Raw genomic sequence first — 26,191 nt, 5'->3', positions numbered from 1 at the left:
CAATGAAATACAAGTGGATGCACATGAATGTTCCCCTGGCACGGCACAATATGGCACTCAAAAGCCAGCATCAGGCCGGCCAGTGGCTCACACTTGTAATCCCAGCACTTTGGGAGGCCGAGTGAGGCAGCTGGGTTACTAAGGCCAAGAGTTTGAGATCAGCCTGGCAAACACAGTGAAACACTGTGTCTACTAAAAATTAAAATAAAATAAAATAAGCCCGGCATGGTGGAGCACAGCTGTAATCCCAGCTACTAGAGAGGCTGAGGCACAAACATTGCTTTTACCTGGGAGGTGGAGATTGCAGTGAGCCAAGATCATGCCACTGTACTCCTGCCTGGGCGACAGAGTGAGACTCTGTAAAAAAACGAAAGAAAGAAAGAAAAAAAGTAAAGCAAAGAAAAGCCAGCATTAGACTTTGGGCAGGGACTTGTGAAGGATTCCTGCTGAAGCCGGTTGCCGTCACCTCTATTTAAACCTGCACCTGAGCTGTGCTGTTGAACCACGGATAAGACTGCAGGCCAGCGGAAGAACAAGGTGGGTTGTGAACAGGGATATAAGAAAGACTTTGGGCTGGGCACAGTGCTCACGCCTGTAATCCCAACATTTTAGGAGGCTGAGGTGGGAAGATTGCTTCAGGCCAGGAGTTCCAGACCAACCTGAACAACATAGCAAAACCTCATCTCTACAGAAATAAAACATAGGCCAGGCACGGTGGCTCATACCTGTAATTCCTGCACTTTGGGAGGCCGAGGTGGGCGGATCACCGGAGGCCAGGAGTTTGTGACCAGCCTGGCCCACATGGTGAAACGGTCTCTACTGAAAATACAATAATTAGCCGGGTGTGGTTGCAGGCACCTGTAACCCCAGCTACTTGGGAGACTGAGGCAGGAGAATTGCTTGAACCCAGGAGATGGAGGTTGCGGTGAACCGAGATGATGCCACTGTACTCCAGCCTTGGTGACAGAGCGAGACTCCATCTCAAAAATAAAAATAAATAAAAACGTGAGCCAGCATGGTGGTCTGTGCTCAGGAGGCTGAGTCGCGAGGAACTCTTGAGCCTGGGAGTTCGTTAGCTGAGGGCGACTCCCAAACGTGCTACCTCCCAGGTCCCCCAGGCCTGCCGTCTGCACGAGGAGCCAATGGGTCACGTGGGAACGCTGAGTGCGCGGCCGCAGGCGTGGGGGTGTCTCTGGCGGTGTGCACAGGGAGTTCTCAGCCGATACGGAAAGTGTCCTAATCAGGCACACTCAGGCCGCTGTGGAGCCCCGAGGAGGGACTGACTCACCCTCCAGTCACCCTGGCACGGCCCCTGGATGTGCCTCGAAGCTTCCTGTCCTGAGGCCTTTGCCCGTGTCGTTTCCTCTGCCTGGAAGGCCCCTTCCCATCACTTCCTGGCCCGGGCCTTGGCTGGCTGACCCCTGCCTGCCCCTTTGGACGAGTGGAACTTGGTGCTGGACTCCTCCCAGACACCCGGCTTCCCGCCTGGCCAGGCTATTTCCACACCCGCTCCGTCTACACCCGTGCCCGCTGCCCCTTCCGCTGGTGTCTGCTCCTTGGGTGTCTCCTGCAGTCAGAGATCAGTCCTTGAGGTCAGGGATGGCGTCTTATTTACCTGCGTTATTAGCACCCAGCTCAGTAAACATTTGTTGATGAACCGTGTCAACCTTAAATAATGAGATTCAGAAAACATGATCAAGTATAGCATTTATTTGAACACAAAGTTTGGGTATGACCCCCCTGGAAGGCACCTACTCTAGATGAATGAGTCCATGTTTCCAACTTGGAGAAGTTAAGATTTCACTTACAGAGGCAGAGACGGAGAAGTTCCAGCAGGCTTGCAGCAGTTTCTGTGCAAGACCAGGTGCATATGCCGCAGTGATTTAGTTGGTTACAAGTTGCTGCATTCCCAGGAAGATTACTTTATTACTCTGTAAGGAGGGGTGGTGATCTGAGGGGGTCTTATCTCTGGCGACATTTGGTCTTAATTATTTGCAGGAAAGAAAGGGCAAAAGTCTCAGCTGCATGCTCGTGACTCAGGCTGCGTAGTCGCGTTTCTTAAAGGCTTAGGAAAATCTAAAGTTCCAACAGCCATAAGTCTGAATTATCTTAAGTTGCAATTATTTAGTTTCACAACCGTATTCTTTGGGTATAACAGTTGTGGGAGGAGGAGTCGTGTCTCAGCTGGGTATTGAAGGATGAATAGGAGCTTGCCAGAGGGGGCATTCCAGGCAGAGGGAAGGGCCTTTGCGAAGGACACAGTGTTTGAAAAGCAGGTGACACTGCTGTCAGGAAGGAAGGGTGCAAGAGAGGAGGGCCAGGCAGACGCTGGAGAGGGAGGCAGTGGCCAGATGATGGCTGGTGAACAGCCGGGGCTTCAGCAGGGGCGATGTCATGAGGGCCGCCAGTAATGTCAGTCACGTCTGCAATACAGATGGCTGTGGGCTGCGAGCAGAGGATGGACTGGAGGGTGAAGGAAACCAAGATATTTCACCCCAAAATATATGTCTTTGACACATTTCAAGATTGCTATTTGGAAGGGATGGGAGCTGTAAGAATAGCCAGAAAACTGTCTCTTTTTTTCTCCCCTAGACGAAGTCTTGCTCTGTCGCCCAGAGCTGCAGTGCAGTGGCGTGATCTCAGCTCACTGCAACCTCTGCCTCCTGGGTTCGAGCAATTCTCCTGCCTCAGCCTCCGGAGTAGCTGGGATTACAGGAGCGCACCACCACACCCGGCTAATTTTTGTATTTTAGTAGAGATGGGGTTTCACCATGTTGCCAGGCTGGTCTTGAACTCCTGACCTTGTGATTCACCTGGCTCAGCCTCTTGAAAGTGCTGGGACTATAGGCGTGAGCCACCGAGCCCAGCCAGAAAACTCTTTTGTTGGGGAGATTTCCTTCTGTAGAGTAAACCAGGGTTGATGCAGCCCAGCGTTCTCTGACACCTTCCTTGGTCTGGATCTAGGAAAGGGTAACTAAGCCGGGCACCCTTTAGAAGCCTGAACGAAACATTTCCCATCTGTTCTCTCTGGGGGCTGCTACCTGTGAGGTTTCCTCCTCTTCCCTTCCATAACCCTTTTGCTGAGATCCAAGCCCTTATTTTTTCTGTAACTTCAAGCTGGTATAAATGCATCAGCCACCTTCCCTTTCTTTAAGAGCTTATATTTTGCTCTACAAGATGTTTGTCTCTCAGGCCCATTCAAATTCCAAAGAGAATCCTTTACAAGTGAATGTCTCTTATTTTAATTGTTTTACCAGGTGGGGAAGATTCTGGAATGGTGCAGCTTTAACTTGTGAAAGTTGCATTAGCTTAAGTGATAAATGGGTCTCATCTGCAGGCAGTGGGGGGCAGCCTGGAAACCCAGAAAGGGGAGTGGGGTGGAACGAAGCAAGGAAAGGCCAAAGAATGGGGGAGAGGGCCCGCCGCAGGCGCAGAATGAAGCAGCTCGGGGATGACTGCTTTGGGAGGGACAAGGGAAGGGACCCAGCTGGGGTTTGGGGCCAGAAGGAAGTGCTACACCTGACAAAGGCATGGCCACAAGCAGTGGAGCATGCAGTGTCCCCAGGGCACAGAGACCATCTGGGGAGCCTCGAGAATCAAGAGTGACAGGAAGCAGCCTCCCCAACAGGGAACACTGGGTGCCACCTTCCAGGACACAGCCAGCCATTACCTTCACTAGAACAATGGACAAGACCTACCTGTCCACACAGTTGGAGCCCAGGGGTCCAGCCTCAGCCCTGGTGACCTGCTGAGGGAGGTGGGATCCCCTCCTCATGTATCTGGAAGGAGGCACCCTTGCAGGACCACCCCCGGTCCCCCGTCCAACCTGCCACCTGCTTCTCCCGGACACGTGGGGCGCTTCTCTGATTGGTGAGGTGCCTGGCTGTTGGCAGCCCGCTTAAGGGTGACCTGCCTGCCACGCTCCGCTCCTGGCCCCTGGGCAGGCTTGCTTCAAGGACACACCCAGGCAAGATGATGCATCTTATCACAAGCCAGAGTGTGGGGGGCGGCGCGGCGTGAGTGACTGGACCTCTCGCCCAGTCATTGACAGCTGGGTCATCCTGAGCAAGCGACATTGTGTCTCTCTGTGCCTCAGTTTCCTCATTCATAAAGTGTGGCCTCTAGGATTCTCGGAGGACCCTGTGGGGATCGAAGCGACTTCGTTTTAAATGCTAATCCAGCATGTGACTCCTGACTAGCCCGGTCCGGGAATGCCCCCAAGATGTCGGGTTGATGTTTTACTCTTTATGCAGAACGTCCTATTCACCAGCCTTTCCTCCAAAACTGCCCTTGGTATTGCATGCATGATAGGCTGACGCCCGCAGACACCTAGGCATTCCTTCCAGGGCACGTACACTTTCTCCCCGATGTACGGGTCTGCGCGGTTGTGGTGCAGAGATGGACTGTCTGTGGCTTCCCGAGACCACATTTCTGTTTGTCAAATTCCCCCTAATAAATCACCTTCCACTGACAAACTGGGTGTGTCTGCCTCTTTCTTTGGCTTCTTGGCTCCCTCTGCATTTGGGGGCCACTTTGCCGATACGGCCTTCTCAGGAAACAGACCCCATGTGGTCAGAGAGGAAGAAACACAAGCTGTGATGATTCCCTCCTTCACCTCCCATGGTGGATCCCTGGGCAGGCCCAGGCCTGGGCTGGAGGTGGGCGTGGAAACCCATCGCCCTGGGCTCACAAGCAGACTTTGTCCCATGCAGCTGCCTCCTCTTCACCCTGCATGGCTGGCTACCACCCTGGAGGGACCTAGGTACAGGTTTGGGGTGAGGATGGGGTGGGCCACAGTGGAAGACTTTTCTGATCTAAAATACACTGAACAGGGCCTGGGCAAGGCGGCTCATGCCTGTAATCCCAGCACTTTGGGAGGCCAAGGCAGGAGGATCACTTGAGGCAAAGAGTTCGAAATCAGCTTGGCCAACACAGTGAAACCCCATCTTTTCTAAAAATAGAGAAAAAAAATAGCTGAGTGTAGTGGTGCACGCCTGTAATCCCAGCTACTCAAAAAGCTAAGGCACGAGAGTCGCTTGAACCTGGGAGGAGGAGGTTGCAGTGAGCCAAGATCATGCCATTGTACTCTAGCCCGGGCAGCAGATAGAGACTCTGTCTCAAAATAAATAAATGAAAAATAAAATAAAATACACTGAGCAGTATCTTCCAACTTAGTCCCTCTGGAAGCTCTGCATTTCAGGATTCGGGGGCTGGTGTATTAGGGAAACTCACCCTTTCCTCATGCTGGCCACCTCATGCTGGTTCTCAGCTAGCTCAGAACTCAGATGGGGCAGGGCGCAGTGGCTCACACTTGTAATTCCAGCACTTTGGAGGCTGAGGTGGGCAGATCACCTGAGGTCAGGAATTTGAGACCAGCCTGGCCAACATGGTGAAACCCCGTCTCTACTAAAAATACAAAAATTACCTGGGCATGGTGGTACGCGCCTGTAGTCCCAGCTACTCGGGAGGCTGAGGTAGGAGAATTGCTTGAACCCAGAAGGTGGAGGTTGCAGTGAGCTGAGATCTCAGCACTGCACTCCAGCCTGGGTAACAAGACTGAAACTCAGTCTCAAAAAAAAAAAAGAACCTGGGGGACGGGGGGCAGCGTGGGCTTAAGTGCAGCCGAAGTGGTCAGCAAAGTCCACCAGACTCCGCCAGCTCCGAATCCCTCTGGGCTCCCCTTCTTCCTCCTCTCCTGCCCAGTGCCCCTCCACTCCCCTTCCCTTTATCCATGGCCTTTGCTGGCTCAGGCTTCTGGCTGGTTGTTCTCTGCTTCCCCTACCCCCGTCAGTCATCTGCCTGAGTGTTACATGGCCTCCCTGGGAGAGCTTCGGATTGGGTAGACTGATGCCCACGTACAGCCAACTCTCTCCAGGAGGCATAGCCGTTGCTCCGGGCCACTAGGGATCCACTCTGTGGACAGCTCAGGGGCCATCCGTGGTCTGATCACCTGTGCTGCGGACAGCAGGTCACACAGAACACGGTGCTCTGTGGGGAAAGCCCTCCAGGAGGGGGCACCGCACATGGCAGAGACTCGGAGGGCCGGGGGTCAAGCTGGCACTAGTGTGCAGAGGTTGGGCTTGGGGTTGGACTTGGGGAAGAGAAGACATCCGTGTAGCCTCAGCTATAGTTAGGAAGGCTTGCTCCCGGCTCTGACCCTCCCTCTTCTCAGACAGAGGAATGCCTGTGCTTCCTAGACCCTTTTGCTAGTGGGCAGTGACTAGGGTCATGTGACTAGTTCTAGCCGCTACAGGCGACATATGTTTCTTTACAACCAAACACTGAGACCTGTGTGAGATTTGTCACGTTCTCTTGCCCGACTGCAGTGAATTCTGAAGCTTTTTGTTTACATTTAAGTAGCCTGGAATGCACACCTGCCCTGGGGAGAAGAGCTGAGGAAGGAGCCCCCGCAGGCACTGATGTCTCCCCGCCCATCTCTCCTGGGGGGTCCTGACACAGGCCCAGGTTGTGTGCTGATTTGGGAAGGTTGGTGCCACTGGCAGACATGACGGCTGGCATGGAAGACTGAGTCAAACTGGCTTAGAACCTGGGGCTCTGAGGTTCAGATGGCAGACGTCATGAGTCTGGAGGGCAAGAACTGTGCCAACCATACCCCTGCACCTGGGGCAGTGCCAGGCACAGGTGCATGCTCAGCAAGTGGATTCTAAATTGATCCTATAGACAGGCTCCAATGAACACTCATGCTAGACAAGAGTGACAGCTCCCAGGGCCTGTGGACACGCATGTCTCAGCTCAGGGCAGCAGCAGTTTCTCATCCTAGGGCACTGCGCTGTCTAATACAAAGCCAGTGGCCACACGTGGCTCTTTCACTCTACATGAGTTACACTGAAACTCAGGTCCACTCGCACCGGCCGCATTTCAAGTGCTGGTGGCTGCCGTGTAGGACAGGTTGGATACAGAGTGTCTTTGTCACTGCAGGCAGTGCGATGGGACAGTGCTGTTCTAAAAGCATGTATGCCACGAGACTGTCTGGGGAAAGCACAGAAACCAGATGAGCTCTGGCCGTGTTACAAAATACTCCAAAGACATTCCCAGTTCTTGGAGTGCGGTTACAAAGCCGTCAGCCCTCTCAGGCTTAGGGCTTGATAGAGGGAAACAGTCAACGAAGCGAGAAAGAATCTGTGGGCCGGGCACAGTGGGAGGTGATATAATCCAAGCACTTTGGGAGTTCAAGGTGGGAGGATCACCTGAGCTCAGTTCAAGGCCAGCCTGGCGCCAACATGATGAAACCCCATCTCTACTAAAAATCAGCCGGGTGTGGTGGTGCACACCTGTAATCCCAGCTACTTGGGAGGCTGAGGCAGGAGAATCGCTTGAACCCAGGAGGTGGAGGTTGCAGTGAGCCGAGATCATGCCATTGCACTTCAGCCTGGGTGACAGAGCGAGATTCCGTCTCAAATAAATAAATAAATAAATACAATAAAAAAGAAGAAACTGTTGACACACAGAGCGCCTGTTGGAACCATGAGGAGCGCCGTGATGGGTGGCGCTTTGGAAGGTCAGCAGAGGGCCCTGTCTGAGCGGGGAGCTTCAGAGTTGAACTGAGAAGGAAGGGAGGGGCCCTGTGTTGAGAAGCAGCAGAGCTACCCCAGGAGGGAGATCTGGGTGAAAGCCGGAAGGCTTGCTCTCGGAAGAACTCAGGGAGAGCCACAGTTTGTGGGTGTGACCATGGGGACAAACACGGGGGCCAGGTGGTGGGGGACGGGAATGGCAAGTGGGGAGTCACATAAGGCCTGACTCTTGAGGCCATGGACGAAGGCCATGGGGAGCTTGGTGTGATCCGATTGGTGCTTTCAAAGCATCACTCTGGCTCTGGGTGGACATGATTTGCCCAGGGGCAAGTGTGGGACCGGCCTGCAGAGGAAGGCCGTGCTGCAGGCAGGGAGGGGCCTGAGTGTGGCCAGGGTGCCCGCATGTCCCGGCTGCCAGGGCCAGACCAGGATTATACCTGTGTCCAGGGTCATGGGTCACAGTGCCACCTCCTGTTCTCAGCATGTCCACTGGATAATTCCACAGCAGTGTCTGTGCAGGTGGAGAGCCATAGGCCGATGCTTGGGAGGTGGCACTTACCAGGGCTTGCGGGCAGTTGTCCTCGGGGGCTGGGGAAAGAAACCGAGGAAAATGCTGATTTCTGACTGTGTAACTGGGTAGACGGTGGTGGCAGGTTGTGTGAATGGACAGGCTTCTGGGGGGAAGACCCAAAGTTCAAAAGAATCATGAATGTCAATGGAATAGGATTAGAGACTATGAGACATTTAATCCCAGCAGGGCATTGTTTAATCCCGTGTGGGAGCCTGGTCTGCATTCTCTTTCCTTCCAGTCTTTTCCTTGGCCCTGTGTTCAGCCATAACCAGTCACTGAATTTTCCGGAACCTGTGAGGCTGTTTCCAGCCTCAGCACCTCCGCTGCAGCTGTTCCAGATGGCCGGAATGCCCTTCCCTTATTGGGAGGTATTTATTCCCTTACCTCCCGTTTGCCAAGACTTGGCGTGGCAGCATCTTGTCTAGAAAGCCTCCCCTGACCTGGGGTGTATTTGGGACCTCCCTGGGGCCAGCTCCACAGAGCAGCAATCAGCCTGGCTGCCCTTGTCTCCCCAACCTCTGGGGCAGGTGCCTATCAGGTTTCACTCCTCACTGGCGTCAGCAGAGTGCCTGGCCCTGGTGAGGGCCCAGGAATGCGTCTGCGCAAGCTGCCTCTGGGGAATGTCCTACGGGGCCCCTCCCCAAGGCCTTGCCTGCCCCCCTCCCCAAGGCCTTGCCTGCCCCGTGCACACATCCAGCGCCATACCGGGAACAGGCGCCCTCCCCAAGGCTCCTGCCCCTTGCAGGAGGGGCCTTGCCTTTAAAATCACACACGTTCATAACAAGTGCTCTTGTACTCCCGCAAGTGATAATGCATCGTCTTTTATTTTCCAGGCTTCCTGGGATCAGACATGACATTGCACTACTGAGAAATGGGGGTTTCCAGTTGCTCAGGCTCAGATTGCTCAGCGGCAGGAAGCGGATTAGGTGCTAAAAACTCCCCCTCCCTGGCCGAGCCGGGCGGGCGAGAAGCCGAGTGGGAAATGGGACTTGGCAGGTCGTGGGCACTGAGGAAGCGGAGTAAGGCCGACTCACAGGCAGGAACATGGGGACACACACAAGAGGCAACACCCACCGAGGACGGGGAAACAGGCTCCGGTGTTCCAGCCACCTCTCAGCGCGCCTATCGGCATCCTGTGACGGCGGCACTGCACCTCAACACACGCCTCATGGCAGACACCAACGCCTTTGCGTGGGGAGACTGGCCAGCCTCCTGCTCGGGGATGCCCTGCTGGCGTCGGGGATGAGAGGCATCTCTCCATCCTTTGCTCCCCAACAGCGTGTGGTTGTCAGTTTCAGGGGCACACAGGAGCTCATTGCTCCCGGGGCGTGTGGGGTTTCCTTTTCAGGTGGGTGTGCTGAGACACTGCCATCACAGGACGGCACGACGAGATCTACGTCGGGCATTAGGTGCGGGACGTGGAAACCTTTTATTCCAGGGCTTTGGCCACCAGAGGAAGATGTTTTCTCTCCAAGACTTGTAAAAATAACAGCAAGGAAAACAGTGATGGCTACACTTGACATGTATTTACAAAGCGTGATTCAGAGGGGTCTGTCTTTAAGGTTACCTGTGTGACGTGAAAAAGAAAAAAGGAGAAACCAGACAGGGAGCTCTATGTATGAGGACCACACCGAGAACCGACCGAAGCCACACAGAGCGGAGCGGTGGAGAATAAGGCTGGAGGGCCACTCCCCTGCAGAGGGGCCGTGAAATTCAACTCTATATATGTCATCTCGTGTTTAAGTAGGCTATACTTTTTAATAAAATAAAAACTTCTGTGTAACTTTAAAGATATTGTGTAGGCATCTAGGAGATGATCTGGAAGAGGACACAGCGCATGGAGGGGCACTGCCAGAGGGTGCCTGTCAGCTGACGTTTGTTCCTAGAGAGACCCATCACAGACGCCTGCAAAAATCACGCACCCTTCTCTTGGCACTGCCCCAGACACTCCCTGCCTTGTCTGCGGGTCTGCCTGTGAGGCGAGGCTGCCCAGGCTCCAAAGGGGCTGTGTGCCCATCCTGGAACAATGGTGTCAGCGCCCATCTTCGATAAGCCTCACAGCTCACGTTCCGGGCACCTCTGTCCCCCATGTGCCTAGCACCGGGGCCAGGGCACCTTGAGGACGCTGGAAAGGTAGGCTGGGCTGCAGCCACCTGTGCACTCTGTCTGATGCCCCACACAGCCAGTTTGCAGCCTCTCCCTGACACCAAGCCACAGCGGGGAAGGGTGGTGTGAAGCTAGCTGTCTCAGCCCTAAACTACGGGCAGGAGTGTTGCCGGCAGGCGCAGAGGCTGCACCTGCTGGGGGACCCCCTCCTGCCACCCCATTGACACAGAGAAGCCAGAGCAAGGTGTGTGGGAGGGGCGTGCGTGGTTCTTGCCAGGGACCCCTCGCCTCGGCTCCCGGCGCACACCAGTGGGCAGGCTGGCAGCCGTCAGAACAACAGGGCTTTCTTCTTCAGGTCATTCCTCTTCCAGAGGGCCAGGCGGTCAAACTCCTCCAAGCTCATGCCGAACACCTCCTGGAACTCCTCAGGCGACAAGTGTCTCTTCAAAAAAAAGTCAAGAAAAGAAAAAAGGCCAGTTAGCAATGCAGCAAGGCAACGCAGCAAGGCACGCCACTGGGCAGTTTGCTGCCACCAAGCAATCCAGGTGCAGGATCACACTGAGGACGGGGTGGTGGCCCTCAGTGCCCGGCCTCTTGGCCGTTCCTGGCACCCTCTCTGCTGTGAAAGAACTGAGCTCAGAGGATAGCGACCCTGCCAGGGACACGCAGGAGACTCAGCACCCAGTGGCAGGGCTGGGGCCAGAACGCTCTGCTCTTGACTCCTACAAAGGCATCCTCTACTGCAGATCAAGTTCATCACGTTCTGGAGTAAGACCCCCCACCGCCTTTGGACGTCTGAGCTTCTGCAGATTTCCTTCAGTGCTCATATTTGTTTGTTACTTCAGCGAATGGTCACAGCTGCCATCTGAGTAGGAGGTGAAGGGTTTACCCCCGGACTTCATAGCCCAGGAAGTTGGGGTGCAGACAGTAAGCAAAGACACCGAGCAAGGCCCAGGCCCGGGGGCAACTCCTTCGTCTCCCAGAAGCCTCTGGTGTGTGTGTGAGAAAGTGATCGTGCCTCTCTGCACCCAGCTTCTTGCTGGGGACACCGTGGAGAGCCACACAGCTTGGTGGTCAGGGCGTGGATGCCAGCCCTTCTGGGATGCCGTGTGAGTGAGTTAGGCCCTGGCACCTCAGTCTGCTTATCTGCGTAATGGGTCCCCCTAGAACCCACACCCTGGAGCTGCAGGGAGGAAGGTGTGCACACAGTCAGCGCTGGCTGTGGACGGTGCCAGCGGTGCTGGCCGCACGTGTTACGTGTAACCTTGGTCACCGCAAGCTCTGTGGAGCTCCCTGCCAAGCAGGCACCTGCCTTCTAGCCTCTGCCTCGAAGGGTCTGTTCCCCCTACTCTCAGCAGGCTGTGAGAAACCCCTCATCCCTCAGAGCTGGCTCAGGCGTCCCCTCCCCTGAGGGGCCTTTCCAGGGAGCGTGGGGCTTTCCAGCCAAGGCTGCTCCCCTTGCCTCGCCTGGGCTGGGCTGAGAGGAGGAACTGGAAGGAGGCTGGAGAAGGCCAGTGGCTAGGAGGCCAGGCTCTGCCCTGAATCCCCATCTGCTGCCAGCTGAAAAGTGTGGCTTCAGTGCAGCTGTGTGGGAGCAGTTTCTGCAGTTCTGCGACATCCTCTACCCATTAACATCTGCCCCAGCCACCCACTCTTGGGCAGACACCCGGGAAAATGGAAAACAGGGACTCAGACAACGGTCGCCCACATTCATAGCAGCATTATTCAGAATCACTGCGGCGTGGCCACAAGCCAGGTGTCCATTTCAGACAAACAGATACACAGAATGTGGCACGTCCGAGCGACGGAATAGCCTTCAGCCTTCAAAGGCCGTCAAGTTCTGACACATGCCACAGCTGGACAAGCCTCAGACACACTGGCTCCGTGAAGGAAGCCAGACACCAAAGACCAGATGGTGCATGATTCCACCTGTATGAAATGTCCCGATTAGCAAGTCCACGAAGACAGAGCGTGGATTTGTGGTCGCCAGGGGCTGGGGGAGAGAGGAGGAGAGGCTGCGTCATGAGTATGGGGTTTCCTGTTGTGGTGATGAAAATGTTCCGGAGCAGGATGGCGGGGCTGGTTGCACGAGGTTGTGAACGGTACTGAATGGTACACTTTAAAATGGCTAAAATGGGCTGGGTGCGGTGGTGTATGCCTGTAATTTCTGCACTTCGGGAGGCGGAGGCAGGTGGATCACCTGAGGTCAAGAGTTCAAGACCAGCCTGGTCAACATGGCAAAACCTTGTCTCTACTAAAAATACAAAAATTAACCAGATGTGGTGGCGCGCACCTATAAGCCCAGCTACTCAGAAGGCTGAGGCAGGAGAACTGCCTGAACCCGGGAGGCGGAGGTTGCAGTGAACTGAGATTGCCCCACTGCACTCCAGCCTGGATGACACAGCGAGACTCCAACTCAAATAAATAAATAAATAAATAAAAATAAAATAAATAAAATAGTGCCGGGCGCGGTGGCTCACGCCTGTAATCCCAGCACTTTGGAAGGCCGAGACGGGTGGATCGCCTGGGATCAGGAGTTCAAGACCATCCTGACCAACATAAAGAAACCCTGTCTCTACTAAAAATACAAAACTTGCCAGGTGTGGTGGTGCATGCCTGTAATCCCAGCTACTCAGGAGGCTGAGGCAGGGGAATCGCTCGTACCCAGGAGGCAGAGGTTGCAGTGAGCCGAGATCGCGCCACTGCACTCCAGCCTGGGCAACAAGAGTGAGACTCCATCTCAAAAATAAATAAATAAAATAAAATGGTTAAAATGGTCAATTTGGATGGGCGTGGGGTCTCATACCTGTAATCCCAACACTTTGGGAGCCCGAGGCGGGAAGATCACTTGATCTCAGGAGTTTCAGATCAGCCTGGGCAACATGGTGAGACCCCATCTCTACAAAAATTACAGAAATTAGCTGGGTGTGCAGGCGTGTGCCTGTAGTCCCAGCTACTGAGGAGGCTGAGGCAGGAGTGTCGCTTGAGCCCGGGGGTGGAGGCTGCAGTGAGCTGTGATCGCACCTCTGCACTCCAAACCTGGGTGACAGAGCAAGACCCTGTCTCAAAAAACAAACAGACAAAAACCTCAAGTGCTATATTAGAATCACTGTGATTATCAAAAGAGAAAAGGACAGTGGAGACGTCCGGTCACTGAAACGTGTAAACCGCTGCCCCTCACGCATTTCACAGCAATCACCCAGTCCGTGTGGTATGCACTGGATTTTGGAGTTGCTGGGGTGATCTGGAGGAGGGACTCAGGAAATCCCCCCTCCACCCCCACACAGCACAGCCAGCAAGTCTGCCAGGAAGAGGCCCTCAGCTGCCTGCTGCTATCTCGCGTTTGCAAAGAGGAAAAGAATCCTGATACGTGCCAGAAACGAACCACTTGCATGGTGTTAAGATCACGGTTTCCCGGTGCTGAGAAATCCATCAGCCAGTCCACAGAAACTTAGAACTGTCACTTCAGATAGTGTCTCTTAAGACATTCAAGACACTCAATGTGTCATTTACCACAGTGGCCCTGGGCCGGGCACCGTGGCTCACGCCTGTAATCCCAGCACTTTGGAGGCCAAGGCGGGTGGATCGCTATGTCAGGAGTTCAAGATCAGCCTGGCTAAGATGGTGAAACCTCATCTCTACTAAAAAATACAAAAATTAGCCAGGCATGGTGGCTGACACCTATAATCCCACCTATTTGGGAGGTTGAGGCAGGAGAATGCCGGGAGGCGGAGGTTGCAGTGAGTGGAGTTCCTGTCTCTGCACTCCAGCCTGGGTTGACACGGCGAGACTCCATCTCAAAATGAATGAATGAATGAATGAATGAATAAATGAAAGACAGCAGCCCTGCACTTATAGGTACCAAATCACCATCTTCCCAATTACAGTGAACAATCAAGACAAATGAGATCAAACGAAAGAAAAAGGAAAAGCATTTCTAGCTTTATCCCACAAATATTAACTGAGCCGCAGTGATACGCCAGGCCTTGTTCCAGACGTGGAAAGCCAGAGACACAAAGCCCCTGGGGGCGCTGGCTGGGGAGGTGAACTGACACGGAAGCATGTAAGGGATCAGAGGCTGACGTGGAAGGGAGAGGAGAGTTCAAGCCCAGTGCTGGCGCCTGGGGCAGGGCTCCCTGCTGCCACATTCCTGCTTCTGGCTGGAGGAGGCTAGGGGAGGGGCACAAAGGTGCTAATGGGCAGCGGGAAGGTGTCAAGGGGGTGGTGTGGCAGTGCCCAGTGCCCCCTGCCATCTGCAATCGCGTATTTAAAAGGAGAAGACTGGTGAGCAAGTGGTCCCTTGGGTTTAGTTGGAGGAGGGAGAAGGGAGGAGGGAGGAGGGAGGAGGGGGCTGATGGGGTATGTGGGGGGCAGTTGTGCCCCGCATGCTGGGGAAGGAGAGAAGGGCAGGTGTGAGGATGACACCATGGGCTCCAGACTGTGGGAGCCTCTGGGGAGGGTGATTGGAGGAAGACTTGGAGCTGGCGGGCAAGTAGGAAGGCTAGCAGGGTGCCGGGAGGTGGGTGTGGGAAGCAGAGGTACCCTGGGGGATGCCTGTAGGGGGTGGTGGAGGGGTGGTGTGGCTCAGGTGGTGGAGAGAGCATCTGGGTGGCTCCTGAAGTTGCTGTGAATGGTTACCTCCTCTGGGAGCGTGGCACTGGGACCGTGACGCTGCATCACCAGAGACCCCAGGGAGCAGCCAGGTTTGGCAGAGCACAGCAACAGGGAGGGGCCGGGGGTGTCCTGAGCATGGGGGCTGGGCCGGGCCACTCGTATGTGGCCTACAGGGCCCAGGACTTGGGGCCAAGGGTCTAGGAGACTGGCAGGGACCCCCCCGGGCTCCAGTTCTGTTTTCTGTCTGCAGCGTGAGAAGAAAACTTGGTTGTCTGAGTACCCAGAAGGCCAAGAGTCACATGAGGGGCCGTCCCCAGTAGGGGGTCTGTTCATGACTCTGGGCTCCAGCTGTGGGATCCTGAGTGCCACCCCTCACCTGGCTGAGCCTCCACTGCCTCCTGGGTGAGAAGGGCTCCAAGGCCCCACCCCTGCCAGCTGTACAACCGGCGTTCAGTCTCACTCAGGGCAGAGGCAGGCAGGCTTTCCCATGGGTCTGCCAGGGCAGGCAGGACGGGCGAGGCTCAGCTGACTCCAGAGGCCAGGCCAGCTTTCTGGCCTCGAGCCCACTCCTCTGGCCCCGGGTTCCTGAAGGCTCTGCAGGAGTGTGCCTCACCCCCAGGGCCTGTGCAGGCCAAGCCCAGCTGTTCCTGAACTGGAAGGAAGGCAGCCTGGGGTGGTGTCTTTGCAGAGGGTGGGGTGGCCTCGCTGATGAGGTACACTGGTTTCTCCAGGACGCATCCTGCAGGGAGGTGTTTCTGCAGCATGGGAGCGGGTCTGCTTCAGGAAGCACAGGCTCAGAGAGGTTGTGTGACTTGTCCAAGGTCTCACAGCCAGGAAGTGGCAGAGGGCCTGGGAGCCAGGCTAGGTGGCTTGACCTTTCCTCTACCCTTACTTCCTGCCTCCCACTGGGACCTCCATGGCCATCTCAGGTTAGCTGTGAAGCCTCAGGGACCTGTGCCACCTCCGCTCCAGCAGGGACAGGTTGCCCCAGCCTGCCCCCAACCTCCAGCCCTAAGTCCCCTTCAGGGTACGCCCAGCTCCCCCAACCCACCAAGCTCAGAGGTGCCCCTGGGAGGGGCCTGACACTTCCTTCCTCCAGACACCCCACCAGTCACAGCCACCCACCCACCCCCCTGTACCAGCACAGGGCTGGCTGACTGGGCAGGCCTCAGGTCCTAGCCCTGCTCAGCCTGGGCCCCCAGGGCCAGCAAGGGGCCACTTTTCTCCCAAGGCCTGGTGGTGCTTCCCACCAGCTCATGCTGCCTTGGCCTGCACAAGGAGGCTGTGCATACAGGGTGAGTCTCTCGGAAGCCAGGCCCAGGCCCCAAAGCTCCAGCTCTCCCAGCAGGAGGTCCCTGCATGACCTACAGTGACATCACTGTCACAATGATGGTGGCCACTGCCAATCCAGATGAGCTCTCCCTTCACACCCTAGAACCTCTCCCACAGATTATGGGGCAGAGAGGGGATAGAAGCTTAGGGGAGCAATGCCGTGGCTGTCAGTGGCCCCAAGGCCCTGTCTCCCCATGGCTTGCACACCTCTCCTCCACTCCTCTGCTCCTCAGTGTGCAGTGGAACCCCAGGGGAAGCACCACGCAGTGTTCCTCTTCCTGCTTCACCAGTAGCTCTTCCTCATCCTACTGGTCCTGACACAAGCGTCCCCTCCTCCTGGAGGCCCTCCTGGATTGTGCTCACCAAGCAGGCCCTGGGGCCATGCTGTGTCCCTCAAGACTGAGTCAGTACTGACCTTCTCTGGCTGTCAGCTCTGTGAGGGTGGGCACTGGCCTGTCTGCTCACAGCACTGTCTATCCCATCCTCACCGAGGGACGAGGTGTCTTGTCTATTTGCATCTGTGAATCTAAATCTGGACTCTCCTCTCTGCAGCGCTGCCTCCTGACACCTCTGGCTTTCATGGCCTGCACTGCTCTCTGCTGCGGTGCCACGGGGCTCCCCAGCCACTGTCCTGGTCTTGGAGGCCCCTGCGTCGGGCCTCTGCCCGCCACTCCCGTGACTCCCGACGCTTTCTCCCCGCTGCACAGTTCTGCTTCTGTTTCTCTTCCTGGTCTTGGCCAGGGAGGCCTTAAGCTAGGGGATTCTGGTGCAAACCCATCTCTCAGACACACACATGCGGCTCCAAACCTCCTGCTGTCACCCTCTGCCTACCAGGCCACACCCTCATAGGACCAGTTGGATGAGTTTAAACAAAGGAGATATTCTTTACCCGCAGGGTCTTATTTTTCAGGCACGTTCCAACAGTGTGGGCTCTTACTGCTCCAGCAAACCTGAGTATGCATTTAGCTTCAGGGCCTGGAAGAGGACAGTTCAGGAAAACACAAGACTCCAGTAATGAGCTGCTCGTGTGTGTGTGTGTGTGTGTGTGTGTGTGTGTGTGTGTGTGTGTGGTGCGTGGTGTGTGTGTGGGGTGTGTGTGTGGTGTGTGTGTGTGTGTGTGTGTAAGGTAGGGGATGGCAGGTAGGAAATGAATTCCAGGAAGAACAAAGTACACGTGCAAAGGCCCTGGGGCAGGAGGCAGCCTTGGCTGTCAGAGGAAGCATAAGAAAACTCAGGTGTTGGCTGGGTGCTGTGGCTCACACCTGTAATCCCAGCACTTTGGGAGTCTGGGGTGGGTGGATCACCTGAGGTCAGGAGTCTGTGACTGGCCTGGACAACATGGAGAAACCCCGTCTTTACTAAAAATACAAAAATTAACTGGGCGTGGTGGTACATGCCTGTAGTCCCCGCTACCCGGGAGGCTGAGGCAGGAAAATCACTTGAATGCAGGTGACAGAGGTTGCAGTGAGCTGAGGTTGCGCCACTGCACTCCAGCCTGGGTGACAGAGTGAGACCACATTTCGGGAAAAAAAAAATAAAAAAGAAAGCTGAGGTGTCTGGACCTGAGCCGGGGAAGGTGAGGACAGGCGGGGCCCCGCAGGGCCTGGACGCTGTTAGGCAGTTTGGTTTTCAGCCTAAGAACAATGGCATTTATGACTGTGTGTGCAATTTAAAACACCTCCTGTGGCTGCAGGGTTGTTTTCCTGCTCTGCCCTGCCCTGCCCTGCCAAGCAAGCAGAAAGGTCTCAGAGTGTGAATCCGTGAGCCAGCGACCGGGAGGGCCTCAGCCAGACAAGAAGTCCGTTTCCCACCCATTCCCCTTGCGTTCTGAGATGGCTGAATTGTGTGTTCAACGCGGCTGGGCTGTGGTGCCCGGTTGCTTGGTCATGCGCTGGCCTAGATGCTGCCGCAAACGTGTGCTGTGGCTGTGGCTCACATCAGCAGTCAGCTGACGGCAGGAAAAGGAGGTCGCCCTCAATATGCAGCAGGCTCAGGTCGTCTGTCGATGGCCTGAGGAGTAAACACTGAGGTTTCCCAGAGAAGAAACCCAGCCTGGAATATCACCTCCTGCCTGAGTTCCCAGCTTGCTGGCCTGCCCTACACATTGCAGAATTGCCAGCCTGCACAATTGTGTGGGCCAAGTTCTTAAATTTCTTAGTACATGGCTATCTATCTATCCATCCATCCACCCACCCATCCATCCATCCACCCACCCATCCACCTACCCACCCATTCATCCATCCATCCATCCATCCACTCATGCATCCACTCATCCACCCACCCATCCATCCATCTATCCACCCACCCACTCACTCATGCATCCACCCACCCATTCATCCATCCATCCGTCCACTCATGCATACAGCCATCAATCCATCCATCCATTCACCTATCCATCCACCCAACCATCCATCCGTCCATCCATCCATCCACCCACCCACCCACCCACCCATCCATCCATCCACGCACCCACCCACTTACTCATGCATCCACCCATTCACCCATCCATCCACCCACCCACCCACTCACCCATCCATCCACTCATTCACGCATCCACCCATCCACCCACTCACCTATCCATCTACCAACCATCCATCCACCCACCCATTTATCTATCCACCCATCTATTCATCCACCCACCTACCCATCCACTTCTCCATCTTTCCATCCATTTATCCATCTATCTGTCCATCCATGCATCCATCCATCCACCCACCATCCATTCACCTAATGGTTCTGTTTCTCTGGAAAACCCTGGTTGATACACTTTCCTACCTAAGGAGCAAAATGCCTGTCTGTACTGGGAAGTTGGGGGCATGTAAGAGGAGTTAGAAATTCATTTTCAGGCTGGGCACAGTGGCTTATAACCTAAATTTCAGCACTTTGGGAGGCTGAGAAGGGAGGATCACATGAGCCCAGGAATTTGAGACCAGCCAGGGCAATATTGTAAGGCCCTGTCTCTACAAAAAGAAAAAAATTAGCTGGATGTGGTGGCACATGCCTGTAGTCCCAGCTACTCAAGAGGCTGAGGTGGGAGGATCACTTGAGCTCAGGAGGCTGAGGCTGTGGTGAGTTGTGATTGTGCCACTGCACTCCAGCCTAGGTGACAGAGACCCTGTTTGAAAAAAAAATTCATTTTCAACACTGTAAGTAGCTCAGAAGACAGCATATTGCAGTGGCTCTCAGCAACACCTTAGCCTGAACCTCAGCTCTGCCTCTTAGGGGCTCTGTGTGCTGATTCCCACTCTGCCTGTTGTCACCACACAATTCGTCTGACCCTCTTCCATGGGACACCCCTTCCAGGGAGGAAGAGGATGACGGCAGCTTCTCCACACTCCTCCACACTTCCTCGCAGTAACTGAACACCTATCATGTGCTGCACGGCACCTTTCACCATTGCGGGGCTGGGCATCCTGCGTCCCCTCAGCTGTGCCCCGTTGGTGAGTGTTGATCACATCTGCGCACATCCTGCTCCACTAAGTGATGGCCGCTCTGTCCACCCTTGAAACCAAGGGACCAATCTGATTGGGCCTCCAAACTTGCTGCTTGCTTCCAGGCCTGCCTGCTTGGTTCTAGTCACTTGCTTCTTAATTTTTTAAACTATATAGCTAAAAGTCATGTGGCCAACATACAACTAAATTCCCACTAGTCCCTTACAGATAACGTCTCTGATGTGTGGGTCGCTATAACCACGGTTGCTTAAAGTTGTTTTTTGGGAACTTAGAGTTAGCTCTTGCCCTTTTTAGGCCAACAGAGACCATGAACCCTTCATGTAGGCCTGGGCGGATTCCTGACTTCAGAGGGCCAAAAACACCTTTCTCAGATCATGCTAACACTGTTTTTTATGAACGTATGTCCCATGAAGAACAATGTAGCTCAATCACGATCGCGCAAAATCCCAATGACCTCACCTCCCACCAGCCCATCATCCTTCCCACGCCTTAGACCACCCACTTCTTATTCCTCCCTCGGCCCTATTATCCGGGAGGCAAGTCTGCGATTTGTTCTCCGGCCTCTTTGCTCGGCCGTCTCGTGAATACAATCTCTTCTCTTTCGCAAAACCCACTGTCACCGTGATTGGCTGTTGCTCATGGGCGCAGAGCATTTGGCTCGGTGTCACCAGCCCACCCGCCCAGCCTGCAGCCACACCTGGGGTGTTTCCCCAGCACCAGGCCCCGCCACCTGGACTTCCCACAGATCACCTGCATCCACCCACTTCTCACACTCACAAGGGCCACCACCAAGTGTCCAACAGGCCATCGTGTTTTGCCCCAGACCCAAACTGCCTGAAACAGCGCCCTGCCTCTACACCACCAATCGGGGCTTCACCATGGAGCCACAGGGGTTGTTTTCAGTTGCACACCTAGGCATAAATGCCATTCCTCTTAGGCTAAAAACCAAGCTGCTTCACATGGTCCAGGGCTCTGCAGGGCCTATCCCCGCTCAGGGCCAGACACCTGAGCTTTCGTATGCTTCCTCCAACAGCCAAGGCTCCCTCCTGCCCCAGGGCCTTTGCACATGTACTTTGTTCTTCCTGGAATTCATTTCCTACCTGCCATTCTTCACCTTACACACACCAAACACACACACACACACACACACACACACACATGCATATACACACATACACATGTATACACAAACATACACACAAGTACACACACATACACATGTATACACATATACACACATACACATATATACACACATACATATGCACGTATACACACACATATATACACACATATACACACATATACACACACATACGCACATATCCACATAAACACATACACACGGGTATGTGTATACACACACATAGACACTGATATGGATTGGCTGTGTCTCATCTCACATCATGATCCCCATAATCCCCACATGTTGAGGGAGGGACCTGGTGGGGGTGATTGGGTCGTGGGGGTGGTTTCCCCACGCTGTTCTCATGATAGTGAGGGAGTTCTCACGAGATCTGATGTGTTTTTAAGCGTTTCACAGTTCCTCCTTCACATGCTCTTTCTCACCTGCCACCATGTAAGACGTGCCTTGCTTCCCCTTCACCTTCCACCATGATTGCAAGTTTCCGGAAGCCTCCCCAGCCATGCAGAACTGTGAGTGAATTAAGCCTCTTTCCTGTATAAATTACCCAGTCTCGGGTATTTCTTTATAGTAATGTGAAAATGGATGAATACACACACGTGTGCATACATGTACACACATATGCATGCACACAGGCACACACACCGGTCCCCTGTGGGAACCACATTCCCAATGGACCACCACATGGCCATTTAAAAGATGGGGCAGTGGCTCACACCTGTAACCCCAGCACTTTGGGAGTTTGAGGCGGGCGGATCACCTGAAGTGGGGAGTTGGAGACCAGCCTGGCCAACATGGCGAAACCCCATCTCTATTAAAAACAGAAAAAATTAGCCAGGTGTGGTTGAGGGTGCCTGTAGACCCACGTACTCGGGAGGTTGAGACAGGAGAATTGCTTGAACCCAGGAGGCAGAGGTGGCAGTGAGCTGAGATTGCACCACTGCACTCCAGCCTGGGAGACAGAGCAAGACTCCGTCTCAAAAAAATAAATAAAGGTGGGGCAGATCAGAATTGACTGGCCTAGAAATAGCCATGTCAAATTTGAAAGCAAAAAGCAGTAATGTCCAAACTGGATATACAGTATGAGCCCTCTTTATCCAAAACAGGATTCAGTTAGCTCTGAGATTATGTGCAAAAGAGATTCCAGAAGCACATCCCCCACGGAGTTATCAGTTGTGACTGGGTGGGGGAATTCCGTAAGATGTTTATGTCCTCCTTTGTATTTTTCTGGACTTCTATCACATTTAAGAATTGTTTTTATATTAAAAATAAAGCTCTTTTCTCTGAAATAAAAACACCAGGGGTCTCTTTCTCTCCTGCTGGGAGGCGGCCCCCCCGAGCCCCCTCTGGCTCACATCCCACCCCCAGCCCAAGGCAGGAGGGGAGCCGCTGCTGAAGAATGAGGGACATTCCCCAGATGTGGTAACATTTCCAGCTGCCTCCTGGCTTGGTGGAGCCTGAGGAGGAAGGAGGACTAGTGTCGCACCGTTGGCTGTGTTCTTGGAAATTCGAATGATTGAAATCATTACCCAGGTGTCAGAGGGTGTTTTAAAAGGAGACGGTTACAAACGCTAACCACTTGTATTTTACAATTTTCATGTTGTATTATTGCCAAAGAAAGTTAAATAGAAGTCCTGTCAGGCACACCACAGTCCCCAGGGGGCTGCAGCGAGTCCCAGCAGGCCCCTGGTCCCACACTGCTGCTGGGCCAGGAGCTGCAGGCACGCTGGCTGAGCTCACCTCTCCTGGTGAGAGCAGTGAACTCCAGCACTAACAGGCAGCCCAGAGGGGACACACCCTTTGAGGAACAAAGACACAGGACCAGCAAGAACCCTCCAGGCAGTTCCTGACAGGAGGAGCCACCCGCCCCACTGGAGACGCCCCTCTTACAACAGTCAGTAGCATTTATGCTTGGGACGGGACCTGACCACACAACTCACAAGGAACCAAGTTCAACAGGCGCTGAAAAATGCATCCCTGCGGGCCGCTAGCAGTGCTGGGGTCCCTTTTGGGGTGCCTTCTCTGGCCACTGGGGGACAGTCACATGGGACGGTAGGTGGAGGCCACCCAAGAGAGGCCTTGAGGATGAGATGGGATGGCAGGGGCACCTCCTGAGTGTGCGGTGGGCCGCAGTGGATTCACAGCCTCACCTGCGCACTCACTCAGCACTGATGCTGGTCTCCTCCACCCGTCTGGCACTGCCTGGACCCATATGCCGGCTTCCTAGCTGGCTCCTGCTGCCCAGAGTCCTCCTGCTGATGACCCATGCACATCCTAACACATCAGAACCTTCTGGTGGCCTTTCCTCTTCTGTGGGGTAAAGACCAAATGTCCCACAAGCTGCCAGCTCCCTGAGCAAAGAGCCTTGTGCTATCTGGCTCTGTGGTTCCTTTGCTAGCACGAAGCCCACACCTCAGGCTGCTCAGCACACCCTGGAGGACTGACCGCACTGACTGGCCACAGTGGTCGTGGGCTTGGCATGTGGCTTCTCCCTCCTCCTCAGCCCCATCTCCCACCCTCCCATAGGCAGACACTCACTGCCTGTCACCCGGCATTCTCTTCCCCATCTTCAGGAATGTGTAAACAAGATGCTGTTCAAAATCTAAGCTGTTGGAAATTTAACGTATTTTGAGCCTTAAGAAAATATGATTATGGGACCTGAGTCATGTGACAGGCAGCCGTAACCTAGGAAGCTGTCACCTTTGTTTCCCTGATTACAGATTAGCCTTTAGCTGCATTGTTTTGTAAAATGTTGCAAACGACTAACAAGCACCAGGGACGACCCCTTTCCTCTTAACCATTCATCTTCGGTCTAGATTCACCTCCCTCTTTCCTCTCTCCCTCAAACACTTCCTGACTAGCACATTATCTAAGACGGAGTGTTAAATACACCACCCAGCTCAGGTGATGTCAGCAGCCCTGTTAGCTCCAGGCATGGGCCTATGGCTGAGCCTGGCCAACTGGGGCACTGCATTCCTTGGGTCAAACTGGCTGATTAAAGGGTGGTCATATTACCCACTCGGGGCAGAGATGGGGCTTTTTTTTTTGGACTGCTGACAGAGAGAAAGATGTGGGTCTCTTCCCTGCAGATTTAGAGCCTGAGCAAGGTGAGGTAAAAGTCTATCAATAGAGCCAGCACAGAAAACGCACAGTCAAAAGACAGAAGGAAAGAAACTGGGTGCTGAAGACATCCTTTAGCCCTTGATCAAGCCACACCTGAAGGAGACATTCAGTCATGAGAGCCAGCTGTAAGCCAAAAACGAATTCTAAGCCCCTCAACTAGCTGATGATTGAGGGGGAATGAACCCCTCCTCTCTGCCAAGGGGATTTCAAAGAAACCTAAAAAACTAGTTCAGGCCATGAAGGGAAGAGGGGGTGAGTCAGATGTGCCTCATTCTACCATCCTGCCTTTGGAAGTCAGGCACAACTGATGACATTAACAATAAAACAGAGATCTTAAGGCTGTAGCAACAAGACCCCAAATTCCAGTCTTGACTATAGCATAGCATCACATGACAGAGAGCAGGCCCTGAAAAAAATAAAGACATTTTACCCCAGAATATATTTCCTTGGTGGATGTTAAAATGGTTCTGCAGGCTGGGTGTGGTGGCTCACGCCTGTAATCCCAGCACTTCGTGAGGCAGAGGCGGGCGGATTATTTGAGGTCAGGAGTTTGAGACCAGCCTGGACAACATGGTGAAAACCCATCTCTACTAAAAATACCAAAATTAGTCGGGCGTGGCGGTAGGTGTCTGTAACCCCAGCTACTCGGGAGGCTGAGGCAGAAGAACCGCTTGGGCCTGGGAGGCGGAGGGTGCAGTGAGCAGAGATCGTGCCACTGCATTCCAGCCTGGGCGACAGAGTGAGACGGTCTCAAGGAAAAATAAATGGCTCTGCAAAGCTGTTTTTTGTGGAGAAATTTACACTCTGTAGAGAATCCCCTTCCCTTTCTGGTCTCTTTCTGATCGTGAAGAGATTAGCTGACAGTCAAAGTCTGAACAGGAAACATCTGCTATCTCTTGCCTCTACAGAGGGCCTGCTGTGAGGCTTCATCTATGTAAAAAGAACCGTGGTCTCCACCGCCCCTTAGCTTAACCCACACGCTCCCTTCTGTTGATTCCAAGCCTTGTGATAATAACTCTTTCAGCCAAGTGCCAATCAGAAAATCTCTGAATCCACCTATGACATGTAAGCCCCAACCTCAAGGTGTCCCACCTTTCCAGACCGAACCAATGTGCAGCCTACAGGTATTGACTGATGTCTTCTGTCTCCCCGAAACATAAACCCGTAACCCAACCGCCTTGGGCACATTCTCGGGAGCGCTTGAGACTGTACCTTGCATGGTCAGTCACGTTTGGCTCAGATGAAACCTCCTGATGTAGTTTAGAGAGTTCGACTCTTTTCACGGACATAGTAAATTCTTTCTCTGCTTAAGTTACTTTGGGTCAAGTTCCTATCATTTGCAACAAAGAGTTCAAAATGGATGTGCCCTGTCCTCAGTGTTGCAGTCACACCAGTGTCCTGATCCCCGCCCTCGCTGGACTGAGGGAGTGCTATTTTCCAGGCCCTGGGTGAGGAGATTCCTGCAACTTCTCGTCTGCAGAGCAGATACTGGTCAAGCAGAATCAACATCCTCATCTTAGAGGTGCAGAAATCATAGCTCAAGAGCACCCGGCCGCTGGCTAGGGCCGTCGGTGGCTGCCCAGTGCTCCTGGGAAGGACGCACTTCCTATCTAGAGACGGCCTGGAGCACCCCTCTCTGCCAGCCTTTGCTCATGGGCTTCCCTGGGCCTGGAAGGAAGGCCTTTCCAGAATTCCCCTTCTGAGGAGCAGCCTGGTGCCTACTTCCCCCTCCAGCCCCAGCACTGGGGCACTGCCGAGTGCCCCTTGGCTGCATCCATGCCCCTCCAGCTCCCTCCTCAGCAGCAGACTGAGCCACTGCCTGGTAGGCAGTTTGGGCACCAGCTGGCAGCTGGCCCTGTGCACATAGGGTCATACCCACTCTCCAGCCTTGGGGCTCAGATGGGCTGGGTACCCCTTTCCTTCAGGAGCCTCAAGACCCTTCACGCTACCAAGAAGTCTACTAAGAGGCGCCAGCACATCCGTGACAGGGCTCAGGAGGTGAAACCCCCCGGCTGGAAGCTGGGACACCCTAGGGCAGTTTTAGAGGACTGCACGTGCCACTTTGGGCACATAGTAGCTACCCACCAAAGTCAGTTCTCTCAGCCAACAGGTCTCATTCAGAGCCCGACTCTGTGCCCACATCTTGCCAGGGCTTTGAAATGCACTTGCTTTCTGCATATGGTCGGGTTGTTTTAGATGGGTGTAAACACGGTCAGGTGGGAAGATGGGGCTGTCCACTCAACCTTAGGCGAGAGAACAGGCACCTCCCGCAGAGCTCATTCTTCTCCTTCTTTTTTTTTTTTTTTTTTTTTTTTTT

The 26,191-nt window shown here is 54.2% G+C and overlaps 1 protein-coding gene across 26 annotated transcripts in view; it reads right to left on the bottom strand.

The window, feature by feature from the left end:
* Positions 1 to 8,907: 8,907 nt before the first annotated feature.
* Positions 8,908 to 26,191, bottom strand: part of ABLIM2 (actin binding LIM protein family member 2) — a 185,502-nt gene continuing 168,218 nt past the window's right edge. For all 26 annotated transcript variants that reach the window (XR_005201944.1, XR_005201945.1, XM_017539067.2 and 23 more), the window contains one exon: positions 8,908 to 10,651. Coding sequence is in view for 24 of the 26 variants with exons in the window: in XM_017539067.2 (XP_017394556.1) it covers positions 10,538 to 10,651 (114 nt within the window). In the remaining 2 variants the exon portion in view is untranslated. The remainder of the gene's footprint in view (positions 10,652 to 26,191) is intronic.

The sequence above is a fragment of the Cebus imitator genome, unplaced genomic scaffold, assembly GCF_001604975.1.
Source record: "Cebus imitator isolate Cc_AM_T3 unplaced genomic scaffold, Cebus_imitator-1.0 Scaffold117, whole genome shotgun sequence".
Classification (NCBI taxonomy): Eukaryota; Metazoa; Chordata; class Mammalia; order Primates; family Cebidae; genus Cebus; species Cebus imitator.
This window is presented reverse-complemented; position numbering and strand designations above follow the sequence as displayed.